Source organism: Hemitrygon akajei, unplaced genomic scaffold (genome assembly GCF_048418815.1).
Source record: "Hemitrygon akajei unplaced genomic scaffold, sHemAka1.3 Scf000110, whole genome shotgun sequence".
Lineage (NCBI taxonomy): Eukaryota > Metazoa > Chordata > Chondrichthyes > Myliobatiformes > Dasyatidae > Hemitrygon > Hemitrygon akajei.
This window is the reverse complement of record NW_027331996.1, coordinates 203,024-220,314: the sequence shown is the minus strand read 5'-3', so window position 1 is coordinate 220,314 and position 17,291 is coordinate 203,024. Positions and strand designations below refer to the sequence as shown.

The 17,291-nt window shown below is 45.5% G+C and overlaps 1 protein-coding gene across 1 annotated transcript in view; it reads right to left on the bottom strand.

The window, feature by feature from the left end:
* Positions 1-17,291, bottom strand: part of LOC140723346 (zinc-binding protein A33-like) — a 402,895-nt gene that overhangs the window by 371,279 nt on the left and 14,325 nt on the right. The window contains exon 6 of the mRNA XM_073037933.1: positions 8,746-10,346. Within this exon, the coding sequence (XP_072894034.1) occupies positions 9,793-10,346 (554 nt within the window). The 3' untranslated portion in view covers positions 8,746-9,792. The remainder of the gene's footprint in view (positions 1-8,745; positions 10,347-17,291) is intronic.

Below are 17,291 nucleotides of genomic sequence, written 5' to 3'. Positions count from 1 at the left end.
TGGTCGGAGGAGCACTTTGTAAGCGTTATGGAAAGGTCGAGTGTGCCAACTCCCCGAGCGCTCACCTGGATGTGCTGACAACACTTCGGAGGGACTTCAGTCAGCGATGCCGGATTAAAGTCACGGCGACAATGAAGGCAGCCTCTAGGTGGGCAGTCTTCAGAGTGTTGAGGGTTTCGTACAGTTCCTTGAGAGCCAGGTCAGTATCAGCCTGGGGCGGAATGTACACTGCTGTGATGATAACACCGTGAACTCCCTGGGCAGCCAGTAGGGTCTAAACAGCTGCTCCACATCTGGGCAACAAAGGATTGGAGCACATGCATATTCTGGGGGTTACACCAAGCATTGTTGATCATGAAGCATACCCCACCTCCTTTACTCCTCCCAGTGAGGGGTTTCCACCTGTCCACAGGGAACAGGGAGAACCCAGAGGGTTAAATGGCGTGGTCCGGTGTCTCCTCCGTCAGCCAGGTCTCCACAAAGCACAAAACGTTATATTCTTTTGTTTCCCGCTAGTGAGAGATTCTGGCTGTCAGTTCACACAGCTTGTTGTCCAGAGACTGGGTTCTAATCACTCTGGGAATGTGGGTTCGCTGGATTATGCAATATGTCCCACTGTCGCTTTCTTGGTAACCCCACATTATTTTTCTCAATGCCTTTAGTTGATTTTAGGATACACAATTTACTGAGGTCTCAGAATTCTGTTCTGCTTGAGAATCTTGATTCGTGGTATATTGTGGAAAATTATAATGATGTGTTAAACATTGCTGCAGAAGAATCAAAAATAACTTAACCGGGATGACGGTGTGGCTGTTATTTTGTTCATGAATTGCAAGTAATGATAAAGAAACAATTTACCAACCATTTATCAGTATATATAGTAGAATTTGTTTCCCTCGTTTTAGGCTTACAGTGGGAGGTGGAAATTTGTTCATGTAAAGTTGTCATTTGTTCAGATACCTTTTCAGTTTTGATTAGTCTTAAAACAGGTAATTCTTGCAGTAGGACAGATTTACTGTCGGAAACTCAACAAACATTATTTCATACGCAGAATATTGGTTTATATTTCCACTTCTATGGGTCCCTGCACACAGTTACAAAAGCTATTAATATTTCAACTAACATATCAGAAGCTAAGGGGATGGTGGGTTAAGAATTATGTCAAGACTGGTGGGATGAAGGGCACCAACGGAGACACGTTTACAGAATACTTACCTGTTGTGTTTATGGAAGATTGTGGATGACAAAAGAAGGTAAGGAATTACATTGACACGACTTGGAATTTGACACACTATGCCTAATTACTGTATTCCTTTGTTCGTGTTGGGAAGCATCATTCTGGTTATGTACTTTTCATTTAAAAAATGGCAATAATTTTAATTTAACTCACGCTATTGTGTTTTGTTACGTACAAACTATAGGACTTTGGGGGGGGGTGTAATTTAGGTTTCATTTGAAACAAGAAGCAGTGAGGGTTTTATGTCCCAATTCTCTACACCACGTTCCAGTCCAGTTCGCGTCCGGAATGCGGCTTTAAATTGGAGTGTCCGCCGCTGTTTATACAAACCCCGCCCTCGTTCTCCACGTCAGCCAATTATACAAGAAGAAGGCGGAGACTGGTGTGTTTGACAATGGATTAGCCAACCAGCATCCGGCTAAACCGTCGCCATCAAAGTGGTCCTGAGAAAGGGTCTCGGACTGAAATGTTGCTTCCCGACTTGCTGAGTTCCTCCAGCTTGTTTGTACGTGTCGACTAGATCTCCGCCAATTTCTGGCAACGTCGGGCTGCGAGTTCGGTGGGCGGGAATGGGAACTGATGGGCATATTTGCAGACCAATGTGCGAGCGGCATTCAGGAGTAATTCTTTGACTGCCATCTGACCGATCCAAAGAGGTACCGAGTTTCCAGGCCGGTGCTTTGCCCCGTCCCACACACACACTCTGGTAACCTCCCGGAGCTGCCGGTCGATGGGACAATCCGCCCGGGAATAAACATAGAAACCTCCGGCACAAAACAGGAAGTTGCTGTGCCGAACATGTCCTCACCTTAGAAACACGTTGGGGATGAGGCGGTGAATGTGAGGATCTGGAGCCCGGACCGGAGACACTGCGGCCGCCTCTGCCGTGTGCTCAGGACGCGGCTTTATTAATGAACTGAAGCCCCGAGGTGACCGGATATTTCACCGCGCTCAGCACCTGATAACGTCTGACCCGCGAAATGCCCACGGTGACAGATTGTGAGTTAATATTTAGACCATATGTGGGAGTTAGTCTGTCCCAACAAAGGTGACTGATCAATTGAATATGCTGCCACTGTAAATCTGCCTTGAGACTCGTCACAGATCCAAATCAACAGACTCTCCCACATGCACATTAGATCATCCCACAGCAAGTATCATTCATTTCAACCGGTTCTCAAAATATCTGCCTACAACTTAAAAAAAAGCAAGAACAGAGGTCGAAGAGGTTGAATTTATTATGCACTCCCAAATCTGTGCACGTCCGCAAACCCCAACTCAGTGTTCACCCCCAAATTAGTGTGCATCGACAAATCCATGCTCACCCCAATCCTACCGACACCCCAAAATCCACCCACATACCGAGATCTGTGCGCACCCCAAACCTACCGACATTCCCAAATCCACCCACATACACATATTTGTGCGCACCCCAAACCCGCTGACATCCCACATGCACATTAGATTATCACGGAGCAAGAATGATTTCAAACACTTCACAAAACAGCTGTCTCCACCTCAAACCTAATGGCAAGATCAAAGTTCAAATTTCAAAGTGCATTTGTTCTTGAAGTACCTATAAATTAAAAGGCCTTAAGATTCATTACACCCCTAAATCGAAGGATTCTCCAAATCCGTGTGCAACCCCAAATCTGCTGAGACAGCCAAATCTGTGTGCAGCCCTAAATACTCCCAAATCCCCATGCACCCTCAAATGCCTAAAGCAATGTGCACCCCAAATTCACCAACACTCCAAAATCCATATTCACCAACATACCCTGAAACCTTCGCAAATCCGCAAATCAATGTGCAGACCCATTTCCATGTGAACCCCCAAACCCGCTGACATCCCCACAAGCACACTAGATTATCGCAGAGCAACAATCATTTCAAACAGTTCACAAAATAGCGACATCCATCTTAAAACGCTGAAAATGCAAACTGCATTCATATTTAAAGTATTTCTGTATGTCTGCATCTCTGTGTGTTCATATGTGTCCCCGTATGTGTCTGTCCGTCTTTTCATGTGTCTGTGTCGGTCTGTGTCAGAGACCAGCTCGCAGACGGCGCTCGGTCTTTGTCGTGACGGCGTAGCTACTGAGAACACAAGGCTATCCCGTCTACACCACACTCCCCTCCCCCGCCTATTCTGTAGCACACAGAAAGGGAACAAACTGGCCTCTCCCGGAAACCACAAGCCTTCATCTCTGCGAGAACATTGCTGCTTTCCAAACAACTTAGAATTACACAACATCTATAATTCACTGTGCGAGTCAACCGTCATCACAGTGCGGGGTGGGGGATGTGGGGACGGGAGGGTGGCCGGGAAAACGAGCTGCAGTAAAGGAGGAATTGGGGAGAGTGTGAGAGGCAGGGGAAGCACTGGGTAGAAAGGGAGAAAGAGACAACAAGGTAAAGGAGGAGGGACTGAGTGGGTAGGGTAGGGAGGAATCTGCTGAGGACAAGGGTGTGTCAGTGGGGAAGGGAACGGATGAAGAGAGGAGAGAGAGAGTGTGTGTGGAAGAGAGGGAAATAGGTGAGGTGAGAGGAGGAAGAGAAAGAATGAGGGAGTGGGAGACAAGAGATGGAGAGAAAGAGACAGTGAGGAACGGGGAAGCAGAGGTGGCAAATGTGGGAAGGGGTGAAGATGGGGGCAGGAGAGTGGGGAGAGTTTGAGCCAAAGAGGAGGAAAGAGATATTTTTGGGAAGTGGGGTGAACCCCAATGTGGAGTGAGTGTGTGTGTGTGTGTGTGTGTGTGTGTGTGTGTGTGTGTGTGTGTGTGTGTGTGTGTGTGTGTGTGTGTGTGTGTGTGTGTGTGTGTGTGTGTGTGTGTGTGTGTGTCTGTTTGTTTTCAACAACTTTACAATCCCTGGCTCTGATCGCCATACTTTGACCATGGATATCCAGTATCAATTCACTTCTATCGCCAGCAGGAAATCATGAAAGCACATCATTTGCTTCCCGACAACAGCCCCAAACAATTCCCCTTCATCGGCACTTTGCCGAGTCCCATAACCGCAGCTGGAGCATGGCCCTCAATACCCCTCCCGTCCATGTACTGATCCAAACTTCTCTGCAATGAAATCCATAACTTCCACTGACAGCTCTTCCCACACCCTCACCACCCTGAGTGAAGGAATTCCCACTCAGGTGCCTCTTAAGTATTTCACCTTTCACCCTTAAACTGCGACCTCCAAACTCAGAGGAAAAATCCTGCCTGCATTTACCGTCAACAACACTCATAATTTTGTATAAATCTGCAAAATCCCCCTTCATTTTCCAACACTAAAGGGAATAAAGTCGTCAGCTTTTCCTAAAGCTCGAGTCCTCAAGTCCCAGCAAACGTATTGTAAATTTTCTCTGCACTCTTTCAATGTTGTTGATAACTTTCCTTCAGGCCGGTAACAAAAACTACACACAATACTCCAGATTAGGCCTGACCAATGCAGTAAAGCCGAAACAGTGGAGAACTTTACTGCACCACAACACAATCTCAAAGCCTGTGCTTGTATCACACCCAAACATAATAAAGTTGAAGCTGAAGCTGATCTATAATCCACAACTATAATCAAGAACAGATCCAATTAAACAAACGAGATTGGTCAACAAATACTTTCATGTAACACCCTAGAATACCCACAGGGATAACTGAGAATATTTAATGTTTCTTTATATTTATCAATTATTTTCTTATCCGGTGCTTCCATGTCAGCTTATTATCCGTCCACATGCCTGGAAATCTTACGACTGACACCCTTTAAGGAGTTTGACAATATCAGTTCCTATCATTTCCAATCAAGTGCAGGTTCATTAATCCTGTCTGTAAAACACATAACTTGTCCCATCTATTTGCCGACTTTTCGACCTTATTAATTGCGAATGCATCCTATATACAGTAAAATTGAAATGTCTACCTCTAATCCATAAACCTCCATCATCTGCATACAGTGATTTACACACTCCAAAACCTGTCTCAGAGAGAAATATTATTAATTATAATATAAAATAATACATACCGCCTGTGGGATCCCAGTCTCTATCTCATAACAACCTGAATATAACTTTCACACCCATACCTGACACAAAACCTTCAATTAAAATAGATAATAGCCCCTCCATCCTCATTTCCACAATTTCATAAAAATTCTTTCCTTCATAAATACCATCTGCCTTTTGAATAGTAAAAGTACTGCTGTTACAACATCTATATTTAACTGGCTTTACTAATACCATCTTCCAAATGTAAAAATGAATTCAATGTCATACTTGCCCATCCATACCTTTACAAGACGTACAAATAGAAACAATCAGAAAAAAATGTACAATAGCCCTCTCAATTGCATTTCCAAAAATTAATCAAAAGTCCATCCTTCAGTAAATATTATTTGCCTTTTCAATATCAAAAATATTGCTATTACAACATCTTTATTTAACTGCACTGTCCTAATATGATCTTCCAAACCCAAACTGATTCCAATGTTATTTAAGGCAGAGATTGCTAGGTATCTGAGTAGCCCGGGTATCAAAGGTTATGGTGAGAAGGCGGGGAAGTGGGACTAAATGTGAGAATGGATCAGCTCATGATAAAATGGCAGAGCAGACTCGATGGGCCGAATGACCGACTTCTGCTCCTTTGTCTTATGGTCTTATTCTACCGTTCCAAATTCCCCTCTGATAAAACGTGACATTACCTCTTTTATCGAAAATATAATTCAAACACTCGATTACCATACATTCCACAAGTTTACATAAATGAGACTTTAATGATATTGGCCTACAAGAAGGAGGATCAGACGGGGAGATCCAGGTTTTAGAATGGGAACTACTACAACCATTTTCCATGAGAAAAGTAGATGGCCAAACCAAATACAATTCAGAAAGTTAATATTTTCACAAAAGTAAATTACACACATACCTGTTGAATCAAGATTTTCTCCAAGTTCATGATACATTTTATTCCCATTCACAACACTATACTCTGTCCCTTTCCTTATAAAACTGACAACACCACCCCTCTACCAACTAACCTGTCAACCCAAATAACAATATAATCCTGCACAGGAATAAAACTTAAAATGTGCAGGTTTCCTGAACAGATATAACATCGGAAGAATCTGATAAATCAGAAATAAACTGCTAAAAGTGTTGACCATGTAAAATCAGGCTTCTTGCATTTCACTTCAATATTTCAATCCCATTACATACCTTCACAAGTAAACTGGGATGCAGAAACCCCCACAAATCAGAGCTTCATTTACAGCTTCCCACATAACACCAGTTACACCAAGATACCTTTCTGCAGCTTTCACAATAATTTTAATTTCCTCAGTAGGATGAGATGTCTGAGCAGTACAATTCACCACATCGGTTATAAACATCACAAACTTCATTTTATCCAGCAGTGAAGTATCTTTGGTGAGAGAACTGTGATGCCGGCATATATCCACTGTCGTCACAGTCTGTTCTCTGAGTGGGATCACATTCACATGCTATCTAATAGCCTCGTTCGCATCTGCCTCCACCACGACCCGATATTCACACCAGACACTCACCACTATGGGAATGAAAAACAAAACTTGAAACGCAAATCTCCTTTAAACATTCTGAGTCAGGTTTTTAACATCATTGTTTTTCTAATTGTTTTTTTTTAACAGCAGCTATGCAGAGAAAAGATACAAAATGCACTAAATTACAAAATACTTCAATAGTGCAAAAAGGACCAAGGAGGATGTGTTCCCCCTTTCTCCTGAAGTGCATGCCCACTGGCATTGGACATTTCCTCCTTAGAGAAAAAATCCCGGCTGTCCACTCTGTCTGTGCCTCTCACATTCCTGTAAACGTCTGTCAGACCTCCCTCAGCCTCTGCCACTCCGGAGAAAATTCCCCGAGATTGTCCGGTCTCACTTTATCCAGGCAGCATCCTGTTAAGCCTCTTCCACTCACCGTCCAAAACCTCCGCATTATTCCTGTATTCGAATGCAATTCTCCAGATGTGGTTAAACTAGAGATTTTTACAACTGCAACATAACTGCCTGACAATGGAACCACTATCTGGGAGTTATGAATTCGGATTCCAAGATCTCCCTGTAGATCAACACAGTTCAGTCTCGCCCCATGAATATAACAGCAAAGAGATAATGCTGAGGCTTTATAAGACAAGAGTCAGGCCGCACTTGGAGTATTGTCAACAGTGTTGGGGCCCATATCTCAGACAGGATGTGTTGTCATTGGAGAGAATCCAGAGGAGGTACAGAAAGATTATTTCGGGAATGAAGGGGTTAAAATATGAGGAGCACTTGGCAGCTTTGATCCTGTGTTCACTGGAACTCAGAAAAATGCGGGGGCATCACATTGAAACCTACCGAATGTTGAAAGGACTGGATAAGGTGGATGTGGAGAAGGTATTTCCTGTGGTGGGGCACAGCCAAAAAGTTGAGGGGCCACCTTTTCAAACAGAGGTAAGCAGCTTATTCTTTTTATTAGCCAAGGTGTATTGGATCTGTGGAATTCTCTGCCACAGACTGCGGTGGAGGCCGAGTGTGTGGGTATATTCAAGGCGGAAGTTGATTGTTTCCTGATCGGTCAGGGCATCAAAGGATATGGGGGGAGGTCATATATCTGGAATTGAGTGCGATCTGGATCAGCCATGATGGAAAGGTGGCTGACTCAATGGGCTGAATGGCCTAATTCTGTTCCTATGCCTTATGGACTTATGAACAGAAGCCCCCTCAATCATGATGAATCTCCTCTGCACTGTCCCAGCACAAAACATCCTTTGTACAGAATCCTAAGCGGAACTGAATGCAACTTTTCAAGAACGTTGTCAAGTCAGGCAGCATCTGTTCAGGGGAATAGAGTCGATGGTTGGGACAGAAACCCTCCCTTACAGCTATAACACAGGCCCTTCGGCCCAACCTTTCCATGCTGTCCTCCTGTCCATTTAAACTAATCCCTCTGCCTGTCTTTGACACAGAACAGAGAAATCTACAGCACATTACAGGCTCTTCAGCCCACAATGTTGTACCGACCATGTAACCTATTCTAGAGACTGCCTAGGACTTCCTGATCGTATATCCCTCTATGTTTCTAAGCTCCATGAACCTATCTAAGAGTCTCTTAAAATATCCTATTGTATCCACCTCCACCATCGTTGCCAGCAGCCCATTCCATGCACCCACCACTCTCTGTGTAAGAAACTTACCCCTGACATTCCCTCAGTACCGACTTCCAAGCAGCTTAAAACTACGTCCCCTCGTGTTAGTCAATGCCTCTGGCTATCCCCATGGTCAAAGCCTCTCATCATCTTATTACAATTACTTATGTACAGGATAGGAGAAATATAGCTTCAACATCACCTCACAGCTCTTGAACTCAATCCCATGGTTGATGAAGGCCATCACACCAGACGCCTTCCTAACAACACTGCCAACCTTCGCAGCAGCTTTGAATGTCGTATGGGCACAGACCCCAAGATCTCTCTGACCCTCCACACTGCCAAGAGTCTCACCATTAATATGATATTCTGTGTTCAAATTTGACCTGCAGAAATGAATCTCTTCATCTGTGTTGAACTCCCTCTGCCACTTCCCAGTTCTGCATCCGAGGCGAGGAAATAGATTGCTGAGCCTCTTGCTAGGATCATTATGTCCTTATTGCCCACGGGAATGGTCCCGGAGGATTGGAGGGAGGCTACTATCCACTTACTCTCAATATATTTGTAGAAATCCTTTGGCTTTACCTTCACATTATCTGCCAAAGCAACCTCATGTTTTTTGGCCTTCCTGATTGCCTATACCTGCTATACACTTCTCCCTTTTTCTTAACCAGATCGCCAATATCCCTGGAAAACCAAGGTTCGCTATGCCTGTTAATTTTGCCTTTAATCCTGGCAGGAGCGTGCAAACTCTGCACTCTCAAAATTTCACCTTTGAACTTACCGAACACATCCTTGCCAGAAAAAAAGACGTTTCCCAATCCACTCTTCCTAGATCCTTTTTCATTTCCACAAAATTGGCCCTTCTCCAATGTTACCCGAACATTAAGCTGCCAGTTCTGCCCCTCCTGCCACCAAGTCTCACTGATAGCAGTAATGTCGTAATCCCACGTGTCAACCCACGCCCTAAACTCATCTGTTTTAGCTACAATACTCCGTGCATTGAAATATATGTACCTGAGAATATATATAATATATAGAATATGTATAAAGTTTGCTTTTTCATTTCCGTCTATACATGCAGTCCTCTCATGTTCCTTTTCCTCCTCCACCTCACTATCTGCTCCAAAACTCTGGTTCCCCTCCCTCTGCAAATCTAGATTAAATCCCCCGGAGCAGCACTGGCACATCTACCGTCAAGAATGTTAGTCCTCCTCCAGTTCAGAGGCAAACCGTCCCGTCGGAACAGGCCCCACCTTCCCGGGAACAAAGCCCAATTGTCCAGAAACATGAAGCCCTCCCTCCTGCACCATCTCCTTAGCCACGTATTTAGCTGCACTCTCCGCACATTTATATTTACAGGGACTTTACTCCTGCCGCCGGTTCCGGGACCCGACACATTTACAGACCGGGAGTGGAACCGGAGCAGATTCTCAGCCACTGGTTTCCATCCCCAGTCCGGAAGAAAGGATAAAGTTTCCCCGTGAATTTATTCCCAGTGAAGCTGTGGAGATGGGACTTGGTCTCCGCGTTGTAAAATGTAACTGTCCCGGACTCGTAACTGAGATATACTCCCACCCTCCCAGGGATGGGACCGGCAGGGAGACGGGACTCGGGGGAGGGGAGAACACGGGACCCGTCACAATCCCGATGTAACACGTCATAATGCCGCCCGATGATCCAAAATGCGGTTTCCGGACTCAAACTGAACCTTCCCTTCCTTTCTACAGACTCTCCGGCGACTCCCAGCCACCAGACCCGAATCCCCGTCAACTCCACCTCCCAGTAATGTCTCCCCGATGTGAATCCCTCCGATCCCAGCACACAAGCCCAGTCTGTGAATCGCTTCCCGGTGTCAGGGAGATTCCTTCGGGTCCGGGTCCATCTCACACTCTTCCGATCCTCAGACACCTCGAGATACGGATTCGCCGTTTCCACATCCAGGGTGGCAGAGACTGCGGGGAGAAGGAGAGAATTAGAAAGTCCCCAGGGATCGGGGGAAGACTCGGGCAGCGCGGCCCCGGGGATCAGGGGGAGACTCGGGCAGCGCGGCCCGGTTCCGGTGGAAAGGCCCCTGGGCCTCAGGCGCAGTCGAGTGGCCGATACGAACCTTCACCGTGGTTTGACCTGACGGGAGCGGATGGACAACTAATGTTTCCCCGTGGGTTTTACGTCGGACAGGGGAAAAACCTGCCTGTTGACCCCTGAAAGAATTTTGTGTTTCCATGAGATCTCCTCTCATTCTTCGAAACAGGGAACAGAGAACATAGAGCAGTACAGTACAGGAACAGGCCCGTCATACAATGTTCACATTCATTTGTGAGTGTGAAGTGGGGCAGTGTGATGGTTTGAGACAGTAAAGGAGGTGATAATGGGAACCAGCAGGGGAGAGATGAATGGCAGATTGAACCAGGAGGGGGAGGGGTGGAAAGCCTGTGGGTGAACTGTGTGTGTTGACGTAATGAGAAGCTAGAGGGGGCAAAGATGGCAGATGAGGAAGACTTTGTCCCCTTTCCCACAACCCCATCCCCCGCAACCCCTCATTAGAACAGGGGATGAATTTGCAGGGACCCTTAAGCAACACAGGTCCTGATGAAGTGTTTCAGTCTGAACCGCCGACTGTTTATTCTTTTCCATAGAAACTTCCCAGCCTGCTGTTCCCCCAACAATTTGTGTATGTTACTCTGCTTTAAATATACTCAATTATTTGCCCTCCACAGCTGCCTGTGGCAGATTCACTATCCTGTGGATAAAGGAATTCCTCCTCATCTCTGTCCTAAATGGACTTCCCTATCGTCAGAGGCTGTGCTTACCGTTCTCGACCCACCCACATCCTCCCAACATCAACTCTCTCCAGACAGGTGTCAGAGAGATCTGGCGAGACCCTTCATCAGGACCTGTGCAGCTTGGGTTACCAGCATCTGCAGATTTTCTCCTGTTTGATTTTTAAAGCAGAAATTAATAAGTAAACTTCTTGATTGATCAGAGTCTCAAAAGTTATGGGGAGGAGGCGGGAGAATAGGGTTGAGGGGGATAATAAATCAGCTATTCTTCGAAACTCCCATGAGTACAGGCCCAGAATCAAACTCTTCATATGTTAACCCTTTCATTCCCGGAATCATTATTGTGAATCTTCTGGACCCCCTCCAATTGGACCCCCTCCAATACTCCAAGTGTGGTCTGACCAATGCCTTATAAAACCTCAGAATTACATCCTTGCTCTTGTACTCTAATCCTCTCGAAATGAATGCAAACATTGAGTTTGCCAATCTTATCACTGACACAAACTGCAAGTTAACCTTCAGGGAATCCTGCACAAGGACACCCATGTCCCTTTGCACCTCTGATTTTTGAATTTTGTCCTATTTACAGAATTGTCTATGCGTTTAATTCCTTCGACCAAAGTCGTACCTGCCTAAGTTTGTACCTGTCAAACTCTACCTGTGCTACAAGATCCTTATTACGTATACTGGTGCATTCAAATAAGACCATAAAACAAAGCTGCAGAAGTCGGCCATTCGGTCCTTCGAATCTGCTCCGTCATTTTATCATCAGCTGATCCATTCTCCCATTTAGTCCCACTCTCCCACCGTCTCACCATGACCTTTGATGCCTTGGCTACTCAGATACCTATCAATCTCTGTCTTAAATACACCCAATGACTTGGCTTCCACTGCCGCAAGAGATTAACAGATTCACCACCCTCTGGCTAAAAAAATTTCTTTGCATCTCTGTTCTGAATGGGCGCCCTTCAATCCTTAAGTCATGCTCTCTCATACTAGACTCCCCCACCATGGGAAACAACTTTGCCACATCCACTCTGTCCATGCCTTTTAACATTCGAAATGTTTCTGTGAGTTTCCCCCTCATTCTTCTAAACTCCAAGGAGTACAAACCAAGAGCGGTCAAATGTTCCTCATATGTTAACCCTCTCATTCCCGGAATTTTCTAGTCAATCTTCTCTGAACCGTCTCCAATGTCAGAACATCCTTTCTTAAGTAAGGAGCTCAAAGCTGCACACAGTATTCCAAGTGAGGCCTTATAGAGTCTCAACATCACATCCCTGCTCCTATACTCTATTCCTCTAGAAATGAATGCCAACATTGCATTCGCCTTCTTCACCACCGACTCAACCTGAAGGTTAACCTTAAGTGTATCCTGCACGAGCACTCTCAAGTCCCATTGCATCTCAGAACTTTGAATTCTCTCCCCATTTAAATAATAGTCTGCCCGTTTATTTCTTCTACCAACGTGCATGACCATACACTTTTCAGCATTGTATTTCATTTGCCACTTCTTTGACCATTCTCCTAATCTATCCAAGTCTCTCTGCAGACTCTCTTTCTGCTCAGCACTACCGTCCCCTCCAGTTATCTTTGTATCATCAGCAAACTTAGCCACAAATCCATCTACTCCATAATCCAAATTGTTGATATACAACGTAAAAAGAAGTGGCCCCAACACGGACCCCTGGGGAACACCACTGGTAACTGGCAGTCAACCAGAATGGGATCCCTTTATTCCCACTGTCTGTTTCCTGTCAATCAGCCAACACTCTATCCACATATGTAAATTTCCCGTAATTCCATGGGCTCGTATCTTGTTTAGCGGACTCATGTGCGGTACCTTGTCAAAGGCCTTCTGAAAATCCAAATACACAACATCCACTGCATCTCCCTTGTCTAGCCTACTTGTAATCTCCTCAAAAAATTTCAATGGGTTTGTCAGGCAGGATTTTCCTTTATGGACACCTTGCTGAGTTTGGCCTATCTTGTCATATGCCTCCAGATACTCGGTAACCTCATCCTTGACCATTGACTCCAACAACTTCCCAACCACCGATGTCAAGCTAACAGGTCTATAATTTACTTTTTGCTTCCTTGCCCCTTTCTCAAATACCAGAGTGGCATTTACAATCTTCCACTCCTCCGGAACGATGCCAGAGTCTATTGACTTTCGACAGATCATTGCTAATGCCTCCGCGATCTCCACAGCTACTTCTTTCAAAACACAAGGGTGCATTCTATCTGGTACAGGAGATTTATCTACCCTTAGACTATTCACATTCCTAAGTACTTTCTCTGTCGTAATTGTGACTGTGCACACTTCTCTTCCCTGACACCCTTGAGTGTCCGGTGTACTGCTGATATCTTCCTCAGTGAGGACTGATGCAAATACTCGTTCAGTTCCTCAGCCATCTCCTTATCTCCCATTACAATTTCTCCAGCATCATTTTCTATGTGTCCTATATCCACTCTCACCTGTTTCTTTATTCTTTATGTACTTGAAAAAGCTTTTAGTATCTTCTTTGATATTATTTGCCCCATCACCTGCCTGTCCTTCTTGACATCTTTACTGCTCTCTATCTTAGATTTATTTCTGTTTTCCCCCTCCTCTATTCTATCATTCCGGTTTCCCATCCCCTTGCCAAATTAGTTTAAACCCTCCCTAACAGCTCTATTAAACATACTCGCTGTGGTTCAGGTGTAACCAGTCCTTTTCGAACAGGTAATATTTCCCCCAGAAGAGATCCCAATGATCCAAGAATCTGAAGCCCTGCCCCGTTGCACCAGTCTCTCAGCCTCGCATTCATTTGCCTGATCCTACTATTCTTGCCCTCGCTGGCACGTGGCACAGGTAGCAATACAGAATACAGAATGAGAATACAGAAGCTTCTCAGCTTCATTCCTAACTCCCGGAAATCTATCTGCAGGACCTCCTCCCTTTTCCTCTCTATGTCTTTGGTACCAACATGTACCAAGACAGCTGGCTGCTCGCCCTCTCCCTTCAGAATATTCTGGACCCGATCCGAGACTTCCCATACACTGGCACCTGGGAGGCAACACACCATGCGGGTATCTCTATCAGGCTCACAGAATCTCCTGTCTGTTCCCCTGACTATGGAATCCCCTATGACTACCGCATTCCTCTTCTCCCTCCTTCCCTCCTGCACAACAGCGCCAGGCTCAGAGCCAGAGACCCGGTCACCGTGGCCGTCCCCTGTCAGATCATCCCCCTCAACAGCATCCGAAACGATATACTTGTTGCTGAGGGGGGCAGCCACAGGGGTGCTCTCCACTATCCGGGCATTTCCCTTCCCTCTCCTGACAGTCACCCAGTTTTCTGATCCCTGTAGCCTAGGGACGACTACCTCCCTGTAGCTCCTGTCTATCACCTCTTCATTTTCTCTAATAAGCAGTAGGTCATCAAGCTGCAGCTCCAGATCCCTAACACGGTCTCCGAGGAGCTGAATCTCGGTTCACCTGGTGCAGATGTGGCCATCAGGGAGGCTGGAGGTCTCCCAGGATTCCCACATCTGACACCCTGAACAAAGCACTAACCCTGCAGACATGCTACCTAATTCTACAGGAATGAAACAAAGAAAGATAGGTCTACTCACCCACTTACTTCGCCAAGCACACGAACTTTTTAAACCGTTAGCTAATGTGCCCTGCTGTTCTCCCGTCCGTCGGGCCGATTTGCCAAGGGGAAAAAAAAGAGTCGGTGCCTCGCTCTCGCCACTTCACGTTACCGCCTAAGGCCGTTGATCCAAAGCCCTACACTCTGCGGCCACCCACTCCGCTGCCCACTGTATAGGGTGGTCAACTTTTTAAACTCTCCGCGCTGTCCTGCGCAGTCTCGCCGTTCTTGTACGCGAGGTCTTTTTCAAAAAAACTGCCTTCCTTCAGAATTTAGCTCCCACGCCGCCCTTCTTGTCCCAATCTAAAAAAACACCTTCAGTCCTGTATTCATCACCCTGTTCCACACTGTCCACATGAAATTCAGCAAGGCCTTTGATGTCGATGATAGACCACACTTGGGGCATTGTCTGCATTTCCGGTTCCCGAATTTGGGGAGGATGTCAGTACACTGGACAGTAGGCTTCAGGAGGATGTTACCAGGACTGGGGGTTTGGGTTAAAAGCAGACCCCTTCTCAAAAGCAGGTATGACCCCTTATCAAAGTAAATAATTCATAAGGAGCTTAAATAACGTTTCTTTTTCCAAGAAATGGGAGTACAGAACCAGAGGGCTCAGATTGAAAGTGAGATGGGAAATTTTTCTGAGTGGTCTATCGGGTAACATTCTCACAGAGAGGGAGGTTGGTAAATGGAATTTGCCCTCAGACGCTGTAGAAGCAGGTAAAAATAAAATATTTTAAAATAAATTTGGGCAGGTACACAGATGGGAAATGGTTAGAGGGATGGGGGGGGCAAACACACACAAATGGGACATGCTCAAGAAGACATCTTAGTCTTGCAGATTGATGAAGTGGGCCGTGGGTTCAACATCCATCAAACCCTCCCAGATCATCCTCCTGAGCAATCTCACCCCGGAGTCTGTCTGTGAATTGTTGATGTGACGTCACGTCAGAGGGCAGCTCAGTGACACAGAACAGACAGACTGGGTAAGGACGGCAGATTTCAATCCTAAATGGGAATTTGTGCCCATTTCTGTGGACGTGTGTCACAGTCTGATAGTATATCTGTGTGTGTGTGTGTGTGTGTGTGTGTGTGTGTGTGTGTGTGTGTGTGTGTGTGTGTGTGTGTGTGTGTGTGTGTGTGTGTGTGGTGATTGTAGTAAATATACCTGTTGTGTGTATACACATTGAAGGAGAGTGTGCACATTGAAGAATTTGTATGTTACAGTGTGTCGTCACATGTCTGGTGTGTGTTGAGAATGTGTCACACGTGATTGAGTTGTTTAAATGAATAAATGACTGTCTCTGAAGAGATTGGTTTCCCGGTTACTGAAGGAAATAACAACGTACATTGCTGAGGCTCTGACTACAATCTGCCAGTCCTTCCTGTGTATGTGTGTGAGGGAGCTTTGCCAGGCCGGTTATGCTGTGTGTGCTTCTCCCGAGATGAAATCTTGACCCATGTCAATGCATGTTGGTGTGTCCGAGCTCATTCTCACAATGCTTCAATGTTGTTGTCTGATCACCATAAGACATAGGAGCAGAATTAGGCCATTTGCCTATCGAGTCTGCTCCGCCATCCAATCATGGCTGATCCTTTTTTCCCTCCTCAGCCCCACTACCTGGTCTTCTCCCCGTAACCTTTGATGCTGTGTCCAATCTAGAACCTATCAAGCTCTACTCTGTCTAGGACTTTCAACATTCGAAAGGTTTCAATGAGATCCCCCTCATCTTTCAAAATTCCAACGAGCACAGACACAGAGCTATCAAACGTTCCTCGTATGAGAACCCTTTCATTCCTGGAATCATCCTTATGAAATAGATGCCAGCACACCTTTTCTTAGATGAGGAGCCCAAAACTGTTCACAATACTCAAGGTGAGGCTTCACCAGTGCCTTATAAAGCCTCAGCAGCACATCCCTGCTCTTGGATTGAATGCTATCTAAACCCCTTGGATTGAATGCTAACATTGGATTTGCCTTCCTCACCACTGACTCTACCTGCAAGATAACCTTTAGTGTGTTCTGCAGAATGACTACTAAGTCTATTTACATCTCAGCGTTTTGGGTTTTCTCTCCATTTGAAAAAAAAATCTGCACATTATTTCGACGACCATAGTGCATGACCATGCATTTTCCAACATTGTATATCATTTGCAACTTTCCTTCCCATTCTCCTCATTCAAGTCCTTTTCCAGCCTAACTGTTTCCTCAACACGATCTGCCCCTCCACCAATTCTCGTATCATCTGCAAACTTGTAAACAAAGCCATCTACTCTAGGACAAGAGGGTATGAATTCAGGATTGAAGGACGTCCTTTTAGAACTGAGATGTGGAGAAATTACTTTAGTCAGTGTGTGGAAAATCTGTGGAATTTGTTGACACAAGTGGATGTTCAGACAAGTTATATTTAAGGCAGAGATAGATAGGATCTTGATCAGCCTGGGCATCAAAGGGTATGGGGTGAAAGCAGGGGAGTGGG